The sequence below is a fragment of the Echinops telfairi genome, unplaced genomic scaffold (assembly GCF_000313985.2).
Source record: "Echinops telfairi isolate 266 unplaced genomic scaffold, ASM31398v2 ScPeMD7_29;HRSCAF=101, whole genome shotgun sequence".
Taxonomy (NCBI): domain Eukaryota; kingdom Metazoa; phylum Chordata; class Mammalia; order Afrosoricida; family Tenrecidae; genus Echinops; species Echinops telfairi.
Genome location: NW_022103926.1, coordinates 6392733 through 6403144, shown reverse-complemented (window position 1 = coordinate 6403144; position 10412 = coordinate 6392733). Strand labels below are relative to the sequence as shown.

General features: G+C 57.6%; 2 protein-coding genes across 2 annotated transcripts in view; one reads left to right on the top strand and one right to left on the bottom strand.

Moving 5' to 3' along the window:
• The window catches only part of PIK3IP1 (phosphoinositide-3-kinase interacting protein 1), a 14232-nt gene extending 3929 nt beyond the window's left edge, over window positions 1-10303 (top strand). Inside the window, exon 5 of the mRNA XM_045289559.1 lies at window positions 4858-10303. Within this exon, the coding sequence (XP_045145494.1) occupies window positions 4858-5062 (205 nt within the window). The 3' untranslated portion in view covers window positions 5063-10303. The remainder of the gene's footprint in view (window positions 1-4857) is intronic.
• LIMK2 (LIM domain kinase 2) overlaps window positions 7685-10412 on the bottom strand; it is a 33265-nt gene continuing 30537 nt past the window's right edge. Inside the window, exon 15 of the mRNA XM_004716712.3 lies at window positions 7685-9260. Coding sequence (XP_004716769.1) covers window positions 9116-9260 — 145 coding nt within the window. The 3' untranslated portion in view covers window positions 7685-9115. The remainder of the gene's footprint in view (window positions 9261-10412) is intronic.

Genomic DNA, 10412 nt, shown 5'->3' with positions numbered 1-10412 from the left:
TCAAAACATTTCCTCTTCACTTAAGCCCCCGGCATTAGGTCCTCATTTTTCCCCTCCCTCCCCGCTCCCCCCTCCCTCACGAGCCCTTGATAATTTATAAATTGTTATTTTGTCCTATCTTGCCCTATCCGACGTCTCCCTTCACCCACTTTTCTGTTGTCCGTGCCCCAGGGAGGAAGTCACATATAGGTCCTTGTAATCAGTTCCCTCTTTACAACCCACTCTCCCTCTACCCTCCCTGTTTCGCCACTCACACCACTGGTCCTGTAGGGCTCATCCGCCCTGGGTTGGGAGCTCATTTCTTAATCCTGCCTCAAGTAGCCGCTGTCTGGCGTGAAGCCTACCAGCCGCTCTGGGGGAGACAGATGAGGCTCTCTGCTCTGGTAAAGGTCTACAGCTTTGGAAAGCTCTACACAGGGGCCACCGATTCACCATCAACTTGATGGCGGCGGTGGTGGTGGTGTGTGTGGCATTGGGAGAGCTGATGCTCTTTCCTTCTCCTGAGTGCGGGTGTGGGGCAGAGGCCTACCCTGGCTTAGCACAGAAGAGGCTGGATGATTGCTCACTGAGCCCCATACCTTCTGTGACTTTCTCTGATTCTGGAAGCTGGCGTCCCGTGTAAGGCCCTCTCCTCACGCCCAGCCCACAGTGGCACAGTTGACACGGCAGGTTCACTGTCTTTCTTCTTTAGGTCCACTTTCTTTACTGCTTTTGAGACTTGAGAGAAATGATAGGTGGCCCTGGCCTTACAGTTAGTTCAGTCACACCCAAGCCATGTGGCATAGTTAACCTTTCACATAGTTCCCCCCTCCTCGGCCACTGGACAGCCGCTGGCTCGCCTCCAGTTTTGTGACAGCTGCCGGGCCTCCAGGTGCTTGGGAACTGACGGGGCTGCTCCTAATTCCGAGCTTAATTCTGGTGCCCGGTGAGGAAGCAAGACCTTCTTCTTTCTCGATTTGGTCTTCTAGACAGTCACGGGACTACCTTGCGTCTTAGAGGTTGCCTCCCTGTAAACTCTGGGCAAGGTCCCAGTCACCTGACTCCCTAACTCACTAACCACCAGGCCACTCCCCGCTGCCTTCAGCAGCAGCAGCACTCAGAACACAGTGTTCAACAGGAAATGGCATGGGGCTGGAGACAAGCTCTCAGCTGTCACGTGCAAGTTCGATTTTCACTCTCACCAGAACCACAAAACCATGTCCTGGAGCGCGCTGTCCGGAAGCACAGCCCATGTTTATGACTTCTCTGCACATCGGTTTCTCTGTTAAAGACTGGTCTGCCTCTCCCCCCTATAGCCATGCCCACCCTGCACCCACCTGCCCAAGGTCAGCCTGAAGATTAACTGTGAACTGTAGGACAGCTAACCTTCACTGTGTGCTTCCCTCACCACGGGGCCCTAGTCAGTGCTGCTCCCACTGACCTGGCCCAAGCCTCACCCCCCTCTAGAAGGCAGCAGAGACCCCCCCACCCCTCGCACACAGTCAGTCAGTGAGGTGGAAGAATTACCCAAAGCTTCTGCAAGTGTACATTTGCTTTGAATCACAAAGTAGGCAAAATGGAAACAAGCAAGCAGCTAGGGCCTTTAGAGATCCAAAGACCAGGAGCTGGGTCTTCAACTGGCCTCAGTTCTGGACGTGATGCCGGACAAGTTGTCTTCCGTCTCTGGACCTCAGGTTTCTTACCCCTGAAACAAGGTGGGGGCTTGTTGATCTCATGATCCTTCCAGCCCTGTCTGCTGGTGCAGGGGCAGTGCTGGGTTCAAGTCCCAGCCTGGCCTTGCCCTTGAGCGGATGATTTCATCTCTGCTCCTCCTCCTCTCCCAAGAAAGCTCACGATCGATATCACCGAGGCTTGCTGTGCGCATGAAATTAGTCAGTTGGCGCTTACAGTCCACAGCTGCTTTTGTGGGTTTTCCCTGCCCAGAGCGTGGCCCAGTGCTGCTTCTGCCTGGGAAGCTGGCAGTGGTTCCTGGTTACAGTTATGTAATAATGCCTGAAGGAGGTCTGCCTGCGGTGCCTCCATCCGCCCTGGAAGGAGGAAGTCTGCCTCTGCGCCTGCTCCCTGTGGCCAGCCTGGCTCCTGGTCCGGGCCTGGGAGCCGTGGTCAGGGGTAGAATTACAGCAAGCAGCCCACGCTGCTGAAGACCACAGGCGGCGGCGAATGGCTAGAGCTTTCTCGTTTTCTCGTGGTCAGGAAGGATGAGCAGGCACCAGGCTTCCTCCCTGGGGAAGGAGAGTGGCAGGTCAGGGCTGGAGGGAGGGGCTCAGTGGGTGTGGGGCCACGCCTCTGTCCTGGTTGTCCTGGCTACTGGGTCCCCAAGGCCAGCCCGGGACTGAGCGGCAACCAGTCCCTGCCCCAGGAGTGTCTGCACTGCTCCCGGAGAAAAAGGCCCTGAAACAAGTGTAAGGCGCCCCCACCCCACCCCACCCACTTAGGAGAGGAGCTGCGGGCCGGCGTGAATAAGCCTTTTGTTCTCTCTTGACTGCCAGACAACAGCCCGACTGCCCCTAGGGGCAGAGAGAGGAGCCAGGCCGCCTGGTGGTCAGTGGCAGCGGGTGGCCCACGGTGGCCTCTCCTGTCTCCTGAGGGAGCTGGGCAGCTGCTTTGTCCTCAGCACCATTACCTGCAGGAACTCGGGGCTGGGTGGCCTGCAGGTGGATGAGACTGTCATCCGACTGGCCCCAGCCTGCCTCCGCCTCTTGACTACAGACTAAAGCTTCAGCACCCCGCTTTCCTGCCACAGCCAGGTGTTTGCGGAGGGGTGTCGCTGAGAAATGCAGTGGGGACGCTATCTGGTGAAGCTGCCGTGGAACTTAAAGGAGATGGTGTGCATACAAAGTGTTGCATCCAGCCGTGGGTGTGGCATTCTCTCTCCCACACTAGGCAAGGGCATTTCCCAGCATCCATAGGTACCCCCCCTTTGTCCCCCCACCCCCTTAGATTTTGAGCTTCAGGTTTTGGCAAAGCAACAAGCTGATCACCTGCCCCACTGTGTGTGTGTGTGTGTGTGTCTGCACTGACTTGTGGTCTCTCAGTGGCTTGGGGAGGCCATTAGTCAAATTACACTGGGCCCCTCCTAGTGCTCCCTACATGGGCAGCCTGGAAGGTTCTGGCTTGTTTGATTTTAGAGGCAGGTCCTTGCTTCTGTGTGGCGGCAGCTGTACCTGATCTCCGGCTGTGAGGGGGCTGCAAAGGGTCTCTCCACGTGGACAGAGCCTGTCTGTCCCCCCACCTCTTCGCCGGCTGGGAGTTGGTGGTATGCAGCACAGAAGCTAACTAATGACCCGTGTGAAGGAGGGGAGAGGCTGGGCCAGGCTGACACATCCTGATGCTGAGTCTCCCTCAGCCAACCTGGGGGATGAGGTCAGCTCCTGGGACTGCACAGTCTCAGGACAACACCTCTAGAGATGACCAAGCCCAACTCCATGTTGTTCAGAGGGGGACAGGAAGGTTGTTGGTCACAAACAATCCTTGTCCTGGCTGGTTGGTGGGAGTGTCGCGTTGGGAAGCCAATGACGATAACCTGGCTTTAGTGAGTCATGACCAAGTCCTCATCACCTGTATGATCTTATAGCAGTTACATCATCTTACCCAGTCTCATTGATAAGGAAGGAGGGCAAGGCAGCGGTTTTCAACCTGTGGGTCACGACCCCTTTTGGGGGGAGGGGCGTTGTCGAACGACTTTTTCACAGGGGTCGCCTGATTCATAACAGTAGCAAAATTACAGTTATGAAGTAGCAATGAAAATTCTATGGTTTGGGGAGGTCACCACAACGCGAGGAACTGTATTAAAGGGTCGTGGCATTAGGAAGGTTGAAAGGGTTACTGAGCAGGTTCTAGAACAGATGGGTTCAAGTCCATTCTGAGGCCCTGTGCGTGCTCCCTGCTGCGGCCTCCTTTGTCCCACCTGGGACGTCCTTAAGGGCTGCCCCCTGCTGGTTGTAGGGGGTGCGGACCTGGACCTGGGTCTGGTGTGCTGTGCCAGGGACGCCCCAAGCCCTCCATCTGCACTGGGAGAGGCCAAGCAGCAGGGCCAGGTGACCCTGCCCCACCAGTCATGTGTGCGCTCTCACGAGCATGTGTGTGTGTGTGTGTGTGTGTGTGGTCATACAGTCAGTACTTCTCTGGGGTCACACTTGGCTTTAAGCCCCGTAGGCCCTAAAGAGTTTCTCAACCTCTTTGGGCCACTTGTTTATGAAATAAGGACACCTAATATTTATGATCGAGCTGAGAATGGAATAATACATGTAAAATATTCCTTATAAAGAAAATAAAGTGTGATATGACCCAGGAGGCGAGGATGCCATAGGAGAGTGAGGCCACACTATGGCCTGGCTGGACCTGAACCTGCGAACACCGTGTGTGGAAACGCTCAGGTCTCACAGGATGGCCCTTGTCCCACTATTTCCCGCAGCCCTAAGCAGCCCTTCGCATCGCATCTTTACATTCATTAAGGGGTGTGGGGAAGGGTCCCCATTTCCAGCCTGGCTCTCATCTTTAGAACAGAGAGTTGAGTCAGTTTTCTGGGGAACTTTGTGGGTCAGGGCTGAAGCCAGGCCAGTTGTCTGGCCACTTGAAGCCTGAGCTGAACCAATTCCTTTAAAAACGTCTTTCCTCCACATTAACTTGGCTGAGTAGCACTAGGGCTGTCACTGCCGCAGGCCCGCTTCACAGAAGAGGAAGCAGAGGCCAGGGGTGCTGGGAGCGGGTGGGCTGGGTGTGCAGCCTGGCAGGGTGGAAGCCTAGTCCGCCTGGATTGTCCTCCTGACTGGTGGTGACCATGGTTAGCCCTGCCTGCCTGGGCTCAGGGACACTATCTAGTGGGCACACAGCCTGACCGGCTCCCTTTCTTGACAGGGGGAAGGACCTGAGGGCGCAGCGGGAGCAGAAAGCGTGTGAGAGGGAGATGCAGCGGGTCACGCTGCCCTTGTCTGCCTTCGCCAACCCCACCTGCGAGATCGTGGATGAGAAAACCGTGGCGGGCCACCCCAGCCAGACTCCGCTGGACTTTCAGGAGGGCAGCGCCCCTCTCATGGACCAGGCGGGCACTCCTGGCGCCTGAGCCCCCACGTTGTAAGACCGTCCACCCTCCCAGAGCTGGGGCGTTGACACTTTCTGTTGTGATTAGACCCTCCCTCCACTTTCTTGTCAGTGTGAGCAGGCAGCAGGCAGAAGGGATGACCTGAGGACTGTGGGGAGGACTACCTAAATGCCCCTCTCCCTCCCTCGCTGGGAGCAGGGGTTTGCCCCGTGGCTGGTGCTGACAAGGGCTTCCAATCATTGCCTGCATTCCGAAATTGAACCAGGGATGGATGGGGAGCCCCCGCCCTTCCCTGCTGGTGATTACCTGAGCTGGCCTCAGTTCCCTTCCCATGTGTTCTGTGTGGGCTTGGGTGGCATACACCACGCTTTGTAGTTCAGGTCAAGCAGACGGAGAGGTTATTTTTGTAAAAAAAAAAAGTATTTAGTTTTTAGAAAACTCTGGGGTGGGAACTCCCTACTGAGCTCTGAGACCCTGAGAGGAGCCTGTAAAAAAGCCAGAACTGGGAGTGTGCCCCGCCTGCTGGTGGTGATGTGCCTTGTCAGCCAGGGGCCCGGGCGAGGCCCGGGCACTGACTTCCTGTTTGGAAAGGAAAGAGCTGCACTGAACATTCCACTTCGGAAGAGGGTGGTGGAGGAGCCAGCCCTGACGCTAGGCTGCAGGGGCAGACAGCCTTAGACAGAGTCTCTTCGCTCGGAGTGGCCAGGGATCTTGCTTCGCTTCGCAGGGGTGAGAGCAGCCACCTCTGCCGTGGGAGCCGCTTGGTACAGCCCCATGAGTTGCTTCTGCAAGATTAATCTGGAAATGAAGCCTCCGGGCCAGGTGGGATTTGCAGGGGACCCTGTGGCCGCCAGGCCAGTGCCTTCGTTGGGGCTGGGGTCACAAACCCCAACTTGCAAAAACAATCACAGAACCATTGAAGGGTCCTGAGGGCTCGTCAAGCCTTTTGGAGACAGGGTCGAGAGAGGGGATGTACAGCGCCTAAGCTACAGGCATGGCCAAGAACCCAGCTTGTGACCTGGGGCATTCCCCCACTGCACGGTGCTGGGGCCCCACACCCTGCAGTACCCCACCTGTGCAGAGTCCCTTCCCAAAGCCCTGCTACCTGCAGTCAGGTTGGGAGGGAGGAGGGCTGGGCCCTGGGGTGGTCCTTTGGTGGTAGTGATGCTGGAGAAGAGGGCATTACCGGTTTCTACTTTTCTAAAAAAAAGCCTTTCTCTTGTCTACGTTTTATATACCTCGTTCTGACACCTGCATACCGAGGGCAGGAAACTGCTCTGCATTTGACTTACATAAATGAGAAACAAAAGGGAGTCGTTGTCAGGTGCGTGTGGGGCATCAGAACATGACCTGGAAGTCCAGGAGCTGTGGGTGACCCTGTCAGCTCTGCTGGGGGTCGGGGGAGCCTGTGGGTCCCAAGCCCCTACTGACTCAGGAGGCTGGAGGCCCCCACAGTTGAGTGGGCAGTTGGTAAAGAGCCCCTTGCTCTGTCTGGCTTCTCACCAGGAACCCAGCAGCGCCAGCATTCTTCCGAGGCAGTGAACGGTGAGTACGGGTGCCAGCAGGTCTGCCGGGGGCTGGAGTGAGTGGTGGTTGGGTAACAGCCACAGGAAGAGGGGTGTGCTGCGCGAGAGGCTGCAGGGTGACTCCTGGGGGCACCACAACAGAAAGCTCCCACCAGGAGTATTTCTCGAATGCTTAGCAGGGAGCTCAGAAGGGCTGAGCCTCAGCTCCCCAGGAACCACGCTGGCCCCCTGGATTCCTGGAGCCCGGGAAAAATCACCTTTGGGCATGCCAGGTTGACACTGTACTAGAAGCCCACCATCTAGCCCGAACGTCCAGAGCATCCCCCGTGGAAGCGCAGAAATGGGTCTTCTCGAAAGGACTTGCACACAAACACAAGGGATGAATCCATCTCCCCGCTGGGAAGCTGCCCCGGTGCCCACCCACCTGTCGTCTCACTGGAGATCTGGAGATCTACTTCGAGAACTGTAGCCGACAGGAACCTTATGGCTCACAACTCAGTACTGTCTGGAAGGTGCACAGCGGGCACTAGCTGGGAAGATGGCTCTCTTTGTTCGGAGGTACATGGGGTCCCTAAGGCAGAATCAACTCGATGGCCACTGACATGAAGGTGTCATCCAGCCCTGCAGAGAGGACACCAGGACGGCTGGGCTGGAGCAGTCTGCACACTGGGGGCTGGGGAACAGCAGGGCCCAAGGCCTCACACAGTGGGCACGCTGGAGGCAGGCTCTGGAACGGTGTGGGTCAGACAGGCCACCTCCTGCGAGGGGGCTGCCTCGGGTGGGAGGTGTGTGCAGCCAAGGCGAGGGGATGGGACTTGGGTGTATGTGTGGGGGGTGGACACAGAACCCTCTGCACTGGGGAACTTTGTAGTCTGGGGGGAAGGTGGCCAGCAGTGTTCTAGAATATGGGTTCCCAAACTTATTTGTCAACTTCCCCCTTTTCAGGGAAAAAAATTTTTACCTAGTGCCCTTGTGGCAGTGAAACACTTTTACTACAGCACACCCTTCTTGGGTCATTGACGTGCCCCCAGGGGGCAAGCCCACTTTGGGAAACACCGTTGGCCCACGTTCCTGGGGCAGACACAGGCCAGCACACCCAAGTAGCTGCTTGGGAAAGTCACTTTGCCATCTCGGTTTTATTACCTGCTTAATTTATTATATCTGCTAATACATTTAGCTCAGCCCACCACTCTCACAGTTGCTGGGACCAGCTGGGGCAGCCAGCCACACAATGCTAAACCTGGCTGCTATTGGGCGTTGGGGCTCACAACTCCACACATCTGTACAGTAGACATCACTGCTAGCGATGCCGTGCAAACCCGCAGCTCATCGGGTCTATGTACAATTCACATACCACCCAAGAGACAGAACCCCGTAAACAGCTCTTAGCAACAACTACACTCCTGGATCACCCCTAAGATACACCACCCACCCCATTGCAGTGACACCCAGCCCCACCCCCAATGAGTTCAACACGGTGCAAGCTTGCAGACACTTGGGAGGCAAATCCAGTTGTGCCCAAGAGCCCCAGGACTCCAGACTCCAAGGTGGTGGGGGCCCCAAGGGCTGTCTGGTGTCCAAGGCTGTGGCTCAGGAGGCTGTGACCAGGACACACTGAGCTGGGCTGGGCAACGAAGGAGGTAGAAGCCGCCTGGCCCACGGGGTCCCTCGGTGAATGCCTCAGCTCTTCCTGCCCCCATGCGCCTGGGCCAGGGATGGAGATGGGGAGGGCGGGTGGCAGCTACAGAAGGTCAAGAGGTTGTCTCCTCCGGCTTCGCATCCTTGCCCGAGAGCCTGGGCCTCTGACCAGCTCCTCTGTCCTCCAGGGCCCGCCACGCTGGGGTCAAGTGGCAGGAAGCCCGGGAGGAGCCCTCTGGGCGCTGGCTGAGCAGCCCATCCAGCGCGTGTGCTTTCCAGAGGGCAGGGGCGCCGTTTCTGCAGTTCGCAGGCTTGCTGCATCTCTGAGTGACTGCTTGTTGCAGGCAGAAAGGACCTTTGCCCAGAGGGCCCCAGTCACTCTCCAGTACTGCCGTTTGAGAGCATGAGGGGAAGCCGCCCTGCTGGGGATGCGGTTCCTGGGCGGGCCAGAGTGTCCCCTTGGGAGGTGGACAGACACCAGTTCATCCCAGCTTGGGGCCAGGGCCAGCACAAACCAACTAAGGGACTCTTCTCTGAGTCCAAGTCCTCCTATCCCAGGGAAGGCGGGTTAGCTGCCCGGCTGCTGCCGTCTCTTTGGCCCCCCCGATCCTGCCCAGCAGGCCCACATCATGCTGATTAGTGTAGGCAAGGGCGATGGAAGTCTCCGCAGGGGGAGTCTCCCAGGTCACTATCCTCCTGGCCAGGCTTTGGCTTCCCAGCTTTCAGGCAAGTGTTGGGTGTAGAGATGGTAGGTCACCAGGTGCCGGAACCTGTGGGGACGCCTGTTCCTCGTGCTGTGGCCCCTCGCCCCCCGGGGAGGTAGTGCGAACGGCTTGTGCTGCTTCCTGACAAGCCACCAGCAGACAGGAAGTCACGGGTGGGGGCGCGGAAGGGCAGGGCTGGGCCGGGGCTAGGGCGGTGAGTCCCGGGTCAGGCCGTACTGCATGCTCACCGAGTGGTCCAGCTCCTCCAGCTCGGCGGGCAGCGGGATGCCCAGCTCCCCCAGGAACAGGGACAGGGCCTCGAAGGAGTCCTCCAGCTTCGAGAAGGCTGGTCTGGAAAGAAGAAGGCTGCGTTGGAGGCAGGTGGGACGCGTGCAGCAGGCCCCGCCCGAGGCCCTGCTCTGTGGGAAGCAGGGAGAAGTTGCCGCCACTGCCTCCAGCGAGAGCTTTCAAGGGTCTAGGAAAAAAGGCGACTTTGCTGTGTCTGCGAGAAGGAATCGCAAAACTGGGCTCGGACCCCGAAACGCCCAAAGCCCAACTCGCTGCCGTCGAGTCACAGCTGACCCAAAGCGAGCCCCTGGGGTTTCTGAGAACGTGACCATGGGAGTAGAGAGCCCAGCCTTTCTCCCTTGGAGCTGCTGGTGGTTTGAACTGTCCACCGTGTGGATCGCAGTCCACCGCCAGGCCTCCTGGGCTCAGACTAGCGCCATCACAAAGACCCTCTGCACATACTGTTGTATGTGGACATACTGTGGAGCTGCCAGGAAGGGGCGTTTTTCTCAACTCAGCAGCGCCTCCCAAGGAGACTGCAGACACCTGGCTTTCCTGCTCTAGAAACTGCTTAGCTACCCAGGTCCCCCCAATCGGTGCTCAACAGGTAAGGCCTGCCCTGAGCTCTCTATTCGAAATGCTAACTAGTGCCCCCAAACAATCCTCTTGATTGTGTAGACTCCTTTTTCACAGCAGTTCTCACCTCCTAGTGAGGGGGCCCTGGTGGTGGGCGTCTTGCGCACTGGCCAAAGTTCCACCCCCCAGCGGCTCCTTGGGAGAAAGAAAGGCGAAGCTCCCTGCCCCCGCACAGCTTCCGAAACCCAAAGGGACAGTTGGACCCTGCCCTGCAGTACCACTGAGTCAATCAGAATCAATCCACCGGCAGTGAGTTTTGAGTATTTAACAGAGCCCTGATGCTACCATGGTTCAAGTGCTCAGCTGCTGAGCAAAAGGTCAGAGGCCACCAGTCCCGCGGCAGGAGAAAGATGTGGCAGTCTGCTCCTGTACAGAGTCACAGCCAGGGGAGCCCTGGCGGCAGCTCTCCTCTGTGACTCCAGTCAGCCCGACAGCTGCAAGCTAATAAAGTCTACCGACTTCTTCCATCATCTCTCACCTCTCCTTGCTCAAATGGCAGTGCCGTGAGGCTGGACCTCTGTTTTGTTCATGCCACTCAAGTACTTAGAACAGGACCTAGAGCTTGGCAGAAGCTCAAGA